The sequence below is a fragment of the Eimeria acervulina genome, genomic scaffold (genome assembly GCF_000499425.1).
Source record: "Eimeria acervulina Houghton genomic scaffold, Eah_scaff55, whole genome shotgun sequence".
Lineage (NCBI taxonomy): Eukaryota > Apicomplexa > Conoidasida > Eucoccidiorida > Eimeriidae > Eimeria > Eimeria acervulina.
Genome location: NW_013549737.1, coordinates 1 through 15261, shown reverse-complemented (window position 1 = coordinate 15261; position 15261 = coordinate 1). Strand labels below are relative to the sequence as shown.

Sequence of the window (15261 nt, the reverse complement as noted above, 5' to 3'; positions counted from 1 at the left end):
ATTTTCTCTCACCTAAGCACCAAACCTGTGCTCTCTAACTATGAGGCATTTTCTGCTACTTGCTGCGGGGGTGGCGCTCCTCGATTTCTCCTCAGCTGTTCAGGCACCTAACCATGCTTCTAACGAAGGGCGTCGTTCAGCAGCATCGCCACCAGCAGCAGGAGTATCATTGGCAGCAGCAATACCAGCAGCAGCATTATTAAGCCCTACGCGGTCTCTACGTAAATTGCTTGGTAGGGCCGCCTCCACCGCCCGGGCGCAAGAGAAGAAAAGAACCCTCTCCGCTGAGTCATCTCTTGCTGCTCCTGTTGCTGGTGCATCTCAGGGCTCTAGCACATCCACACCACTAGGAGAAGGAGATGCAGTATCTGCTACAGACAACTCGTCTCCGTCTTCCTCCTTGCATGCATCTACTCGTTCCCCTTCTGAGGAGACACCAGCGGAAGGTATGGAGTCTCGATCAGCTCTAGAGAAATTGATGGCTAAGGCAGCAGCCGTGCAAGCAAGGAGTGTAAAGGCTTCACACATGCGCGGCTCAGGGGATAGAAGGCGGCGGCTACCCCGAAGGAGAATTCCTCAGTCCCCCGGATCTCCGACAACAGTGGGCCCTTCGTTATTGGGCATAAGAGATGAGACAGAAAGCCCTATGTCTTTAGATGACGTCTTTGCTCAGATATCTCAGGTGTCTCTTTTCTCTAGGAAAACAGAGTCCGGAGTGCCTGCGCGACCTCGAAAGAAGAAAACTCCAAAGACCTGGCACACCAATACAAAGAGAAGATGGGGAGCCCTTCAGCGATACCCTGACACTGAATCTGAAGACGATGATGCCCCTATCCTCGCTGTCTTGCCTCGTATGCCCGCACCTCGCAGCCCCTCTACTTCTAAAAACGCTGCAGGAGACGCTTCATCATCTGAGTCCACTAACACCCCTCAAGCGGCCTTGCAGCAGCTGCTATCCGATGCAGCAGGCTCAATGGGTATAGCGGCATGGACACCTACAAAAGAGCCTCCTCCTTCTCCCCCAGGAGAACCCTCTGAGGGGTTCATCTCTCCAGCTGCTACACCGGAGGCCCCCTCAGCATCTACAAAAGGATCGCGTAGTGCGCTTGAAGATCTGCTGAAACAAGCAACAGCAAAAATTGCTGCTGGTACTCGCCGCAAGAAAGCTCACAGAGGAAGTTTCCGTCTCGGTAAGAAGAACTCGCAGTTACCTCAAAAAGGAAATAAAACAGAAGATGATGAACCCATTCTTGCTGTACTACCAAGAAAACCTCCGGCTCCTCATTATTCAGAAGCAGTTCAAACTAATCTCAGTTCAGTTTCTGGATATTCTCTAAAGCAAGAAACTTCCCCTAGGGAGGCTTTGCAGCAGCTGTTAGCAAACTCAAGTAGAAATATTTCTTCTTGGGTTAGAGTGGAGGAGGGCATCAAAGAAGAAGAAGAAAGTACTGGAGGAGTAGAAGAAGCGGAGGACTCCGAAGAAGGCGTCCCCCCACAGGTTACTGAAGGGGTACAGGGGGCCCCCACAACTGAGGGCCCCCTACCACTAACCGCTCAGAGGCTCAATTCCTCTGAAGAGGCCCCTGGGCCTCAGCCTGCCAATGCGCTTGAAGTTAAAGGCTTCGAAGTAGCAGCAGCAGCAAATGCAGAAACGGCCAAAGTAGCACCAAGATTAACTCTAGAAGTAGTAGTAGCAGCAGCAGCAGCATGGGATATGAAAGCTGCAATTGATGCTGCTCGAAAGGCGGAAGAAACCGCAAGAGCAGCAAGAGCTGCTGCTACATCAGCAAGAGGAATATCAGGTAAACTTTCTTGACGTTTATTCCGAACGTATAGCCTCTTTCTTATACTTCAAAACGCATACAAATGCATTTGTGCATGCATTTACAGTTATTCCTCAGCCGTAGTTTATTTATGGGGCTTTGAGCTGAGGGATATTGATGTATTCTTCATCTTTTGTTTTTGTTTGCTGATCTTTCCTTGCTGTTGTTGCTGCTGTTGTTGTTGTGGGTATTGTTTATTTTTATTGCTGCTGTTCTTGCTGTTTTCTTGTTGTTGTCGTCAGTGGTATTGCTGTTTATTGTTTATATTTTGTTGTTATTGCCGTTTATTTTTGTTTTTGTTTCTTTTGTTTACTTGGTGTTGCTGTTGTTGCTGTTGCTGTTGCTGCACAGCTCTACCGGGGCCCCCAAACGGGCAGGTACAGGGTGCTGATTTCAAGGGGGGTAGGGTCCAGATGAAGTGGGAAGAAGATTCAGTGTCTGAGGAGACAACAGAATCTGAAGAGTCTCACTCGAATGAGGTGGGCCCCCCTTCAGGTGGCTGGGATACTTCTATGCGTGTCAGTGAAGAATCAGGATCTCTTAAGACCCTCTCTCACACACAATGGCGGCTAGGAAACCGAGAGATGGTTGGCTTCAATAGCGGCTCCCATAGGGGGCTTCACTCCTCTTCTTCTCCTTTCTTTCCTTCACACTCATCTCTAGCGAACAAATCACCAGAAGGAACTCCGTCTTCATCAGAACAATACGAAGAAGACTCTGAATATGGAAAAGATCCCCCTTGGGAAGCACCCGCGGGCGTTGGGGGCCTGCAGAGAGAAACAGAAGAACCCGCTGGAGGCTGGGGGCTCCAAGGGACCCCTGAACCAGGGCCAGCGCTACCATCACAAGATATGCAACAAAATCAAGATCTCACACCACCACGAGGATTGAAGGAAACGGAAACACAAAGCCCTCTCAAGGACGGCATCATCCAGGAAGCGGATCGTGCGCCGTCGCAGCAAGGTACAGCTGCAGCAGCAGCAGGAGCTGCTGCTGCTGCTGCCGCTGATAGTGGAGAAGGAGATGCAGTTCAGTCAGAAGGAGCCTCTTTTTCTAATACAGAAGGGCCCAGCAACACTGGAGGGGGCTCCTATAAGAAGAAGAATTCGCACACCAGCAACACCCACACAAAGTCTTGGGGGTTGGGTCCTGCTATTGTGTTTGGGTTGGTGGTGGGTGTTGGATTATGCGTGGGCATCGGTGTTTGGATGCATATTCAATGTAAGCAAATCCCCGTAGAGCTTAGATAATTGAAGGAAAGTGTTCTCAATGCAGTAGTGTATACGCACTACAAGACGTGGAGTTGCATTGCTGATCGATCCCATGAATAATAAGCATTGTGCACGTTTACTCGCTTTGTTTATTCGTTGTTTGTTTGCTTTTCAGGCCCCAGAAGGGCTAAGAACGATGCAACGAGGATTGAAGGTAGCTCAGGCATGAGCAGCAGCCTCTGGGATATATCTAGCGACCTATTTGCTGCTAGATCTTGAACCTCGCACTCTGATGGGTGCTTCTTGGGGGCTCTGCTTGTGACGAAGCACAACAAGCAAAACAAGAAGAAAGTGCCTCTATGGGGTGTGTATGACTAAATGAGTAGTACACACTCCACAATATTTTTATGTGTATATTTAGGTATAAAGCGAGCATGCCCGGCTCTAGGTAAATAAATATATTTATACAATATACACAGCATACAATATAATGTGCCTATGACGATTGTCCAGATCCACTTCTATATGTTTATTTTAGCGCTGAGACAATTGGTTTGATTATGATTATTTCGTGTGTCTGTACACCTGCGACGTGCGTGGCTGCATTTGCATTAATTGAAGCCTCTGCACATGAGTTGCTGTGTTTAGTTTCATTGTTTAAGTTCAAATGCCCTACAGGCCCCCGTGTGCATAATAGGACGCTAGGCGTACAAAGAGCTAAAGGGCCTAGTCTTTGACTCTATTCCGATTGCAAAAGCAAACGGAAGGAGAGCTGTTTGTCTCCCACTTTTTACTGGGAGCTGTATGTACACTTGAGCAGCCTCTGCTGTGCAGACGCTGATCACACAATATACACCAATCAATGCTGCCTTAAACACGGGTCCCCAAGGACACGAGTTGCTGCTAAGCTAAGAGCAATCAGGTGAGTTTCGCTCAGCTCAATGCAATGCAGGTCCCTGTGGAGTTAGCACTGAATGCCCTGCGGTGTATAGGCATCTGTTTGTCTGTCACTGCTGCTTCTTTTCCCCTCTTCTTCCTGCCTACTACCCACTCCTGGGAACCCGTGAGGCCTCAATTTTAAAAACAAACCGCTTCAATAGTCTTTTATAGCTGCCTTGTAAGCCAGCTAGCTAGCTAGGGGTTAGCTACCCATACGTCGGGAGGTAAACAGATACAGAGGCCCTTCTTCTATGCGAAAACAACTAGAGACAAGGCGCACTAACGGAGGAGGGGGGCCCCTAAGGCCCCTCCTTATGCGGGGGCCCCACAGGCAAACAAGGCATGTTTAGGAGGCCCCCAAGCAAAGGGTTCTTTTGTCTTTTTCGTTGTTTTCAACGCTGCGGCCACGCAGCAGACTGCTGCTGCGGCTGCAGCTGCGGCAGTTGCTGCTGCGGCTGCTGCAACTGATGCAACTGCTGCAGCAGCTGCGCAGTGCGCACAGCCACAGCAGGCTGCTGGCCTGTCATCTGAAGCTGTTGCTGCTGCCTCTGCAGAAGAAGCTGCTGCTGCAGAAGCTGCTGCTGCAGTTGTTGTGGCTGCTGCTGCAGCAGTAACTGAGGATGCTGCTGCTGGAACATCTGGAAGGGCGGTAATGAATGACCCGCGGTCGAAGATGCAGCTGCAGCAGCAGCAGCAACATTCTGCTGAACTTGCTGCTGCTGCTGCTGAAGGACTTGCTGCTTTGCAGCGTCCATGACTTGGTGCTGCTGCAGTTGCTGCTGCTGCAGTTGTTGCTGCTGCAGTTGTTGCTGAAGCACATTCAGCTGCCTATTTTGGCGCAGCAGCTGCTGCTGTTGTTGAGCAAGGCCTGAGATAGGGCCTGCAATAGGTCCCGGAAGGGCCCCAAGTGGGGGCCCCTGAAGTGGGGCCCCCGGCAAGGGGGGTCCTGGGCGTCGAAGGCGCTGCTGCTGCAGCTGCTGCTGCTGCAACTGTTGCTGTTGAAGCATGTGCGCACTTGTAAGCCCCTGCTGCTGCTGCAGCAACAGCTGCTGTTGCATCTGCTGCTGCAGCTGCTGTTTCTGCTGCGGCGTGCTCAGCAGCAAATCATACAGAGCATCGAAGTGTACAGGCAGGTTCCTGGGGGGTGCTCCTGAAGTCCCCGCTACCGGAGCTGCTGCTGCTGCTGCTGCTGCTGCTACTTTGTCTCCCTGTTGCAGCAATGCTGCGTCTGTCTGAGTGGCTGCAGCAGCTTCTTCGGATGGTTTTACTGAAGCAGCAGGCCCCGCAGCAGCAGCAGCAGTTGCTCCTGCTGCTGCTGCTGCTGCAGTGCCCTCTGCCTCCGCTGCGTCTGTCTTCAGACGCTTCAGTGGGGGCCCCCGCGTTGCTGGAGATGTGAGGGCCCCCCCCTCTTCTCTTGCGGGCCTTTGGCTTAGTCTTCCCAGTGGCGTTGCTGCTGCTGCTGCTGCTTTAGCTGCAGCCTGCAACAGGCGGAGGCGCATCTGCTGCTGCTCCTGGGCAAAGACAGCAGCAGCTACTGGGTTGCTACTGCTGCTGATTCTGCTTGTTCCGCAGAGAGCAAGAAGGACATCTGTACAAATAGGAGGTGGCTGTACAGCAGGGGCCCCAGGGGCCCCATATGCCCCCCCAGTACTAGCAGATGGGGGGCCCCCAGATGAGGGTATTCTAGATAAAGTTCTTGCTGACAGCACATGCGCCTCTCCTACGCCAAGCAAAAGAGATTGATCAAATCGTAAACGTGAATTAAACTCTGAAAAATCCGGTGTATCGATGCCTGCATGCAGAAGGCAGTAACAATGCAAAAACAACGAACTCTAAACCCTAAACCCTAAAACCCTAAAAACAAGAAACAACCCTGCACCCCAAACCCTAAAACACCCAAAATCCTAAACAACCCCAAACCGAAAAAATCCAAACTTATATTCTAGACCCTAAACCCTAAAAGCCTAGACCCGAGAGCGTCAAAACCCTAGTTCCCAAGCTCTGAACCCGAACACCTAAACCCTAAACCCTACACCCTAAACCCTAGCCCCTGAATTCTGACCAACGAGTAGGGAAATCCACACCCTAAATCCTAAACCCTAGACCCGAGAGTGTAAAAACTGTATGCCCCAAGCTCTGAACCCAAACTCCTAAACCCTAAACCCTAACCCCAAACCCTAAACCCTAAACCCTAAACCTTAGGCCCTTGGTTCGCACCAAAGAGTCGAATATCTGTAAGAGGCGACTTAGGGGGTTCTTTTTGCTTCAGCCTCCGCACTGTAAGTCGCAGCTGAGGGCAATCTGCTTCCAATCGTTTGAGGGCTTCAGCTCCTAGAAAGTCTAGCATGCTGCAGCAAGACAGACTGACAGCAACAGCATATGGTATAAGCCCCCTTTCTTCTTGTTGTTGTTCTTGTTGTTTTTGCTGCTGTTGCTGTTCCTCTTCTTGAGGATGCAACTACTTCTTTATTCTGAACGAACTGCATTTAGCAGTCCTCAGGTGTACGTACACCCCAACATACCTCGCATTATATGATAGGTTACGAGACCCCTGGTGCCGCCTCATCATAGATCGAGACCCTGGTAGAGGCTGCATAGGATATTCTAAAACATTAAAGCCCTTGCTTGCTGCTTGTAAAGAACCAAGGGGCCCCTCCCCCCCTCCTGCTGCTGCTCCTGCTGCTGCTCCTGCTGCTGTGTCTCCCGCTGCAGCGCGCTCTGCTGCCTCTGCCTCCAAAGCCGCATCAGGCAGCATGAAGGAAAACCAGAAAAAAGGATCTGTCAGGGGGTTGCTGCTGACCACTCCTGAACACAACACCCAACCTTATACTCTAAACCCTAAACCCTAAACCCTCATAGCAAAACCCTAAACCCTAAACCCACATAGCTAAACCCTAAACCCTAAACCCTCATACCTAAACGCTAGTATCTCTCTTGCCTTAACCCTAAATCCCCATATATAAATGACCATTAAACACTTCTCCCTAAACCCTAAACCCTCATTTCTAAACCCTAAATCCTAATCTCTAAACCCTAAACCCTAGACACTCCTCCCTAAACCAACACAAAGACGACGAAGAAGCAAAGAAAAGCTACAAAAGACGATTGTGTAACAAACCATGAGAAGGAGCTTCTTCTGCAGGATGGGTTTGCTGCTGCGCGTCAGCTGCAGCAGTAGACTCCACGGCTTGCTGCTGCAGCAGCCCCAAAGCAGCAGCAGCACGGGGATTGCATGCAGAGCGCATCAGCAAAGATGCTGCTAATCTCTGTCGGTTCCAGACGTTCTCAATTTCATGCACTTCTTCTGCATCGAGGCTCCGCCCTAAGCCCCCAATATAACAACACAATAACAAAAACTAGCAATAAACAAAACATAACTGCTAAACATAAATGAATACCTCTAATTATTTATAAACAGATATATTATATATATATTATATATATACCTTGAGAAAGAAAGAAAAACCTTAACGGCACCGTACGTACACCCCAACAAACAATGCGGATGCAAACACACAAAGAAGACCTCAGGAACTAAACAAAGAAAAAATAAAATAGATAAATGAAATATATAACATCATCACCCATTAAATAAATAGATACAGCTTGCGATATGAAGAGTGAAATCCTTAAAGCAACATAAAGACAAACAAACAAACAAACAAATCCTAAGAAAAGAGATATATATAGTAAACCCTCACCCCCCTCTTAACAGAAGAACATGCATGCATATCATGGTGCTACAGATATAGATAAAGAACAAAGAAGAAATAAATTAAATGCCTCACCAACTTCGCCTGGTTGCTCAGCTGCGATATCTCTTTCTGCTGAATTGTCTTCAGGTCTATCAGCAGCGGCAGCAACAGTATGTTTATCTTCTTTCCCTTCGGTTGCTGCTGCTGCTGCTGCTGCAGCAGCAGCATCTGCTTGCTGAGCAGCAGCAAACTTAGCTTTAAATCGATCTCTAAACTTCTCCCAGCAGCCCTCAACAAGTGCAGCAGCACGGCAGAAAGGAGTATCAGGGTGGTTGTACAGCCGACAGTTAGCAACAATAAGAGCTATATCTTTGTCGAATTCAGAGAACTCTGCATTTATCAAGCAAAACAAAACAATTAAAATAAAAATAAAAGAAATACATCACAAACTAGACGAACATCTACCACTAAAAATATTGCAGCAGCACTCACGTACGATGCACGTACAAAGCAAAATGATACAATAAAACCCTATAAACCCTAAACCCTAAACCCTAAACCCTAAACAAAATGATACTTCTGTATTTCTTCACTCCGAACAGCAGCCACAAGCAGCTGCCTATACACCTGAACAGCCCCGTCGTATATGGGTGTGCATTATTTGTTTCTACAGCTAAATAAACAAATAAATACATATATATATATGTTTAGATAGGTAATTACTGCTATTTAAATTATTATATTTTGTTGTCTAACCTTGATATACTCCATTTTCGATTTTTTCTCGAATTGCCTCAAAGTGCATCGGCTCCCTTACAACAAGGTGGTAGTCCGGCACCAACTTTGAATCAACAGCAACAGCGAAAAACTGCTTTTTATCTTTTTTCTTTACTCTCATTAAAGCCTCCAGCAGCACTTGCCGAGCACGAGAGCTGCAGGGGGGCCCCCCTCCTAAACCCTCAGGGGCCCCTGGGGGCCCCCCTACACTACAATCAGAACTAACACCCCATGAGGCTGTAAGACCGCTTCGAGGAGCATCTGCAGAGCTTCTTGTAACAGGTGCTGTCCCTGGCAAGCCTGACGAAGCAAATAAAGCAGCAGCATTTCTACTAATATTAATAATATTATTTAAATTGTTTGCAGGTGGGTTGCATGCAGTATACTGAGATCGGCTTCATTAGAACGCAGTGAATATAATTAGGAGTTTTATATCTTTAGGAAATAAACAAAGAAAAGTATAAGGATCAGTCTGAAAAAGCTTACGTCGTCTCTGCTGCTGCAGCATCGCAGCACGTGCTGCTGCTGCTGCTCGCGTAGCTGGTGCGTCTCCAGCCCCCGAAGGTAATCGCCTTCCCCCCCCCGTAGGGGGCCCCCTCCTTGTTGATGTTCTGCTGCGTGCAGCAGCAGAGGGGGGCCCCCTATTTAGCACAAGCCAAGGACTATTAAGACCCGAAGGTGCGGGGGGGGGCCCCCCTTTACCCCCAAGGCCTGCAAGTAGGGTGCTTCCTTCAAGCGCCATTGATGCAGCAGAATGCCTGGGGCCCCCCACCGATCCTCCCCTTCCCCTAGGAGAAGACAGAGACAAAGATTGCGTGCAAACGAAGTATGTTTATGCGAGGTCTAGGGTTTAGGGTTTAGGGGGTGCTGGGGCGGCTGCTGTTGAGAGGGGAGCCTCAAACGAGCTCTCTCCCTCCCTATAACTAAGTAGAAGAGGTATAAAGAAGAAGAATTCAAGAAAATACACAATGGGGCCCTGTTGGCTTCATAGTCACTGCCCACGAAGCTGCTGCTGCAAGAGCAGCAGCAGCAACAGCAGCAGCAGCTGCTGCTGCAGCAGCTGGTGATGTTCTCCTTGCCACCGTTGCATGCAGATAGAGTGGGTAAAGATTTCTGACTTAGTTTCCTTACAAAGATAATACAAACAAGAAAAGCAGTTGCAGCTCTTGCTGCTGCTGCTGCTGCTGCTGATTAGCCCTGCTACTGCAGCAAGGGCTCGGAGATATAAAGAGGGTTTAAATAAACCCTAAACCATCATCGCCAATCACTAACATCTAAACAATATAATTAAACTTATCATAAGACCAAAACAAAGACAAACAAATACAGAGAAGGGGCCCCTTGCTGCAGCCTTGGGGGCCGCTGGCTTGCAGCAGCGCGCAGCCGTCGCTGGGGGGGCCCCCTGCTGTGTAGGAGAAAAAAACAAATAAGTTAGGGTTTTATTTTTTAGAAATTAAATAAACAATTGAATTATTAAAGAATAATTATGTGTATTCTTCTTTAAACAACCATTTTAATCTTAGAAGTGCTGCCGAGCTCCTTCGGTAGATAGCGAAGCGTGTTGTTTGCAATGGCGTTCAGATTCTTTGAGGTGTATATCCACCTATTATTTTGATCTTTATTCTTAATTCTTCGTTCTTATTGTGTTCATTTAAACCTTTTGCACTATTGTACAGATCTATATCTACCCTTTTCTTCAGCAGAAGCACCCAGGCGTCCTATGCTTGCACAGCAAGCTGATTGAGGGTAGAGGGCTTTATGTGTAGGAGGATAATATATAAGAAGCATTCATTAACATATTGACTTCTCTGCAACGAGTTAAAACACATCTGCAAACACGAAGCATCAAGACAGTTTCAGGGGCCCCCAGCAACGGAGGGGCCCCTCTACTAACCTTCTGCCGTTGTGTGCTGCGCGGGGTGCTGCAACCTGCATCAACAGCAGCAAAAGGAAGTGCAGCAGCTACAGCACCAGCAGCAGCAGAGTGGGTAGCAGCTGCAGCGGCTGCAGCAGCTGCGTTAGCAGCGGCAGCAGCGGCAGCAGCAACAGCAAGCGCAGCAGACGTACCCGCATCATCAGCAGCAGCCGCCGCAGGTGTATCGACACCCGAACAATCAAGCACAGCTGCAGCAGCATGAACAACAACAACAGAAAAACAAAAATGCATGACTTAGAGGCTCCATTAAATGCACAGACACCCCTTGTTCCTCCAGGGGGCGCCTGTGCTGCTTCGTTAATGAACGAGGGGCCCCTAGGGGGCCCCTCAATCTCCCTGTCATCATCCCCTCAGCACCCGCAGCAGCAACCGCAGCAGCAGCAGCAGCAGGAGCTGCGGCACCCGCAGCAGCAGCAGCAGGAGTATGAAGAGGAAGAGAGTGGATTGCAGTATCAACATGAAGCTGTAGATGTTGCTGCTCCTTCAGTTTATGCACAGACAGTTCCTCGAGCTCCTTACCCTCGTCCTTATGATTCATTATGGCGTTTATTATTTTTATTATTAATTGCAGCAGGCCCCTTCATAGGAATGTTATTGTTTTTAAGCCTTCTAAAGAATGTAGGCGCAGCTATGCTTTTCATGCATTGGGTATGTATGGTGGGGGCCCCTGCGGTGTATATACACTTTGCTAGTGATGGGTGGAGCTATTGTAAACACGTATATTTATGTCAAGGCCCTGGAGGAGGTCGCTGGGGTAAGCAAGGTATTTGGGCTTGCGCATGTTTATTATTAGGGGCTGTTGGAGTGTATGCAGGGTTTAAGTTTATATGGGTTATAGTTAAAGAAGCAGCAGGAGTAGATCTGCAGAAAGATATGCAACAGCGCCTACAAGATATGGGTATGGGGGGCCCCTTGTGGGTGTTGGTGTTGTTGTCGGTTTATTTTATTATTTTTAATCCTATTATTGAAGAAGTATTCTGGCGAGTGTTTTTATATAGAGAGATAGGCGCTGGGTTGTTTGGGTCTGCTGCTGCTGGCTTACTTTATATTAAAGAAGCTCAGCCTCTAACATATAAGATACATCAAGCGTGGAGAGTTGTTGCAAGGGGCCCCTCTATAGGTGGAGGAGGGGATGAGCCTCAGCATCAAGCAAATGCTGTTGCTGCTGCTCCTCAGCACCCCACAACAGCAGCAGCAACAGCAGAAGCAGTAGAAGCAGCAGCAGCAGCAGCAGCGGCTAAGGAAATAGGTGATGCAAACGAAGCAGCAACAACTGCTGCTGCTGCTCCTCTTACACAGAGCCACGAAGAATCTGTATCTGGATCCCCAGCAGCAGCAGCACCAGCACCAGAACCAGCAGCAGCAACAGGAGCAGCAGGAGCAGCAGGATCAGGAGCTAGGAGCAGCAGCACAAGGAGCATTGCTTACTACGACTTAAAGGTTCCTCTTACAGGTTTATTAGCTCTTGCTGCTGCATACAGCAGCTATCATATGGTTGTTATTCACAGCTTAATGGGGCCTGCGTATGTATTGCCTGCTTTCTTTGCTATTTCTCTCTTAGGGGCCGTTCTCCTTTATTTAAGAAACAAAGAACGCTTTGGTCTTCTAACTGCTACGGGGCTGCATGCAGGGGTCGATGTGGGTGTTGTTTTTGTCTTAGCTGAGCTCCTCGGCATCTTCTAACAACATATTTCATAGATCAGCTATTGACAACAGCTATGGGCAGCTACTTAGCTGGCTAGCTACCTAGCTAGCTGGCTGCCCAGCTAGCTGGCTGGCTGTGTCTAGCCGCTTACAACAGCTAAGGGCAGTTATCTAGCTAGCTAGCTAGCTAGCTAGCTAGCTCCTGACAGCTGCGAGCGGCTGGCTAGCCCCAAGGAGGAGTTGCTGCTGCAGGGGGTGGGGGTGGAGTTGGAGACTAAGACCCCCCACAGCTGCAGAAGCAGCAGCTAAACCAGCAGCTGCAGCAGCAGCAGCAGCAGCAGCAGCACCGTAGTGCTGCTGCCCCGGCACCTGCAGCAATAGCCGCAGGAACAGCAGCGGCGTGTGCTGGTGCACCGCGGGTTTGAGATACAAATATATATATATGTATATTTATATATATGTATATATATCTTATCTGTATCCATGTCTATATGTGCATATATATATGTATATATATATGTATATACATATATCTTATCTGTATCTATGTCTATATGCACATATATATATATATATAATATATCTGTATCTATGTCTATATGTACATATATATATGTATATATATATATATATATGTATATACATATATCTTATCTGTATCTATGTCTATATGCATATATATATATATATATATATATATGTATATATAATGTGCACATATATATGTATAAGTATATGTATATGTATATGCATATATATCTTATCTGTATCTATGTCTATATGTGCATATATATATATATATATATATATGTATATATATATGTATATACATATATCCTATCTGTATCTGTATGTCTATATGTACATACATGTATATATATATATATATATATATATATATATTTGGCGTGTTTCTTTAGTTGTTGACTGTATGGAGGGTGCATGCGGAGCTGTAAGCCCGCAGATTGTCTCTGAGTAATAATTAAACCTTTACTTTCTTCTGTCTATATGTCTGTCTTCCTTCTCGCCTCAGTTGCTTCAGGTGTACGTGGAGCAGATAATTAAATTAATTTTTTAGTTTTTAACCTACTACCATTTTTACTGTCCGCATTCTTCAATAAACTACTCGTAAAAACCATACATACTAATAAATATAAATATATATATATATATATTTATTTATTTATTATAATTTATTTATTGATATATAGAGAAGGATAGATGATGGAGTTGTTATTGAGAATTACCTCAGCCTGTAGCTGAGCTGTGCATACACCCGAAGGTAGCAAACAACTGCGGGGCTGCCAGTGCACACCATCTGTCTTGCTGTCAAGAAAGGATAACTAAGTAGCTAGCTAGCCACAGCTAGCTCCCAGCAGCTAGCTAACTGGCTCGCTGCTGCTAGCTCCGAGTGGCTGGCTAGCTAACTAGCGAAGCTACCAGCAGCTTGCTAGGTAGGTAGGTAGCTAGCTAGCTAGCTAGCCACTGACAACTCCTCGCCGCTAGCTAGCTGGCTAGCTAGCTAGCCACTGACAGCTCCAAGACGGTAGCTAGCCCTAAGAAGGAGTTGCTCAGGACGGGTCTTTCGCTTAGAGGGCTCCGCAATCCTCAATGACCACCGGCACCTGCAAAGTAGAAACAGAAGCGCGAAGATATTGCAACGTTGTTGTTTGCCCGCTGCTGAGGGCCCCTGACAGCTAGCTAGCTGGCTGGCTAGCTAGCTATCGAGTTAGCTACCTGATTATCGAGCTAGCAAGCTAGCTATCGAACCAGCTAGCTAACTATCGAGTTAACTAGCTAGCTATCGAGCCAGCTAGCTAACTATCGATCTAGCTATCTATTTATCTGTCTATCTATCTAGCTAGCTAGCTAGCTAGTTCAGGTGCAAGAGCTCTAAGACTCACCTCTGGGGCGTCGCTGGCATTGGTGGGGACCTCCTCAACATCATCAAGGAGCTCCAAACCCTCAACAACTTCACCGAATACGACGTGCTTCCTGCAGCACAAACAAAACCCCAAGTAGAACAACAAATTTGAACTCAAAATAAACATCATATCCGCTATATATAAATCAATAAGTATAAATCAATATATATATATATATATCGGTGTGATAGACTTGCAAGTGTTATATATATATATATATATACATACATATATATATATATATATGCATGTATGTATGCATACAGAACCAGCGAAGGAAAAAGCCTCCAAACAAATACCCTAAAACCCTAAACCCTAACCCCTAAACCCTAAACCCTAAAACCCTTAAACCCTTAAACCCTTAATAAGACTTTACCCGTCTAGATGAGGGGTGGGCCCGAAGGTAATAAAGAACTGAGAGCTGTTTGTGTTGGGCCCTGCATTAGCCATGGATAGCTGTCCTCTGTGTGTGTGTTTATCAACAAATGCTTCATCTGCGCAGACACCCCAACTCATTCACGCAAATATACATGCATTTAACGCTACTAGAAGAACTTTAAACGCATCTATAGACCCTCATATATATATTATATATATATGTATATGCATGTATACATATGCATACCTACATGTATATACATATATATATATATGTATATATGCATATACACATATATATGTTGTGCATATATAGGAATATGTATATGCATTTATATATATGTAAATGTATACATATATGTGCATATATATACATTTATATAAATGCATAAATGTATAAACATATATATATATATATATATATCCATATATGGGTGTAATACATATACATACACATATACATATACATATACATATACATATACATATACCTATATATATATATGTACATTTATATATATATATATATGTATATATAATAGGTGCTGCATGCATGCTTTATATTTAGTTGTTGAGTGGTGGGGTTGTAACACCATTGAAACGATCTCCATAGATGCTTTCCCCTCCCTTTTTGTTGATATCTCCTCCCTGCATCATGAAGCCCTTTATAATGCGATGGAAGTTGTTGTTCTTGAATGTCAGTGGATCTCCACTAGCTCCTTTCTTGTCTCCTAATCACGCAAACCTAAACCCTAAACCCTAAACCCTAAACCCTATATACCCTAAACCCTCAATGATAGCAACCGACTATACATCGCCACACTCAAAAACGATGAAGTTATGCGCTCTCTTGCAGCAGCAACAACACAATATATATATATATATACATATATATATATACATATATATATATATATATATATATATATATAT

General features: G+C 46.3%; 4 protein-coding genes across 4 annotated transcripts; 2 read left to right on the top strand and 2 right to left on the bottom strand.

The window, feature by feature from the left end:
• Positions 1 to 40: 40 nt before the first annotated feature.
• EAH_00010630 (hypothetical protein, conserved) lies at positions 41 to 3225 on the top strand (the record flags this gene model as incomplete). The annotated part of the gene is made up of 3 exons (XM_013395075.1): positions 41 to 1802; positions 2175 to 2988; positions 3210 to 3225. 3 exons carry the CDS (start codon positions 41 to 43, stop codon positions 3223 to 3225), a joined length of 2592 nt encoding a protein of 863 aa, XP_013250529.1.
• Positions 3226 to 4365: 1140 nt separating this feature from the next.
• EAH_00010620 (hypothetical protein, conserved) lies at positions 4366 to 9187 on the bottom strand (the record flags this gene model as incomplete). The annotated part of the gene is made up of 8 exons (XM_013395074.1): positions 4366 to 5765; positions 6191 to 6336; positions 6496 to 6778; positions 7092 to 7295; positions 7762 to 8058; positions 8161 to 8199; positions 8425 to 8745; positions 9148 to 9187. 8 exons carry the CDS (start codon positions 9185 to 9187, stop codon positions 4366 to 4368), a joined length of 2730 nt encoding a protein of 909 aa, XP_013250528.1.
• A 1419-nt stretch (positions 9188 to 10606) lies between these two features.
• On the top strand, positions 10607 to 12064 carry EAH_00010610 (hypothetical protein, conserved; the record flags this gene model as incomplete). Its single annotated transcript, XM_013395073.1, has 3 exons — positions 10607 to 10820; positions 11196 to 11279; positions 11502 to 12064. The coding sequence occupies 3 exons, from the start codon at positions 10607 to 10609 to the stop codon at positions 12062 to 12064; spliced, it is 861 nt and encodes a 286-aa protein (XP_013250527.1).
• A 1550-nt stretch (positions 12065 to 13614) lies between these two features.
• Positions 13615 to 15059, bottom strand: EAH_00010600 (hypothetical protein; the record flags this gene model as incomplete). Its single annotated transcript, XM_013395072.1, has 4 exons — positions 13615 to 13650; positions 13930 to 14020; positions 14327 to 14444; positions 14922 to 15059. Coding segments are annotated over 4 exons (383 nt in total), but the record flags the coding sequence as incomplete, so codon positions are not given.
• Positions 15060 to 15261: the final 202 nt, after the last annotated feature.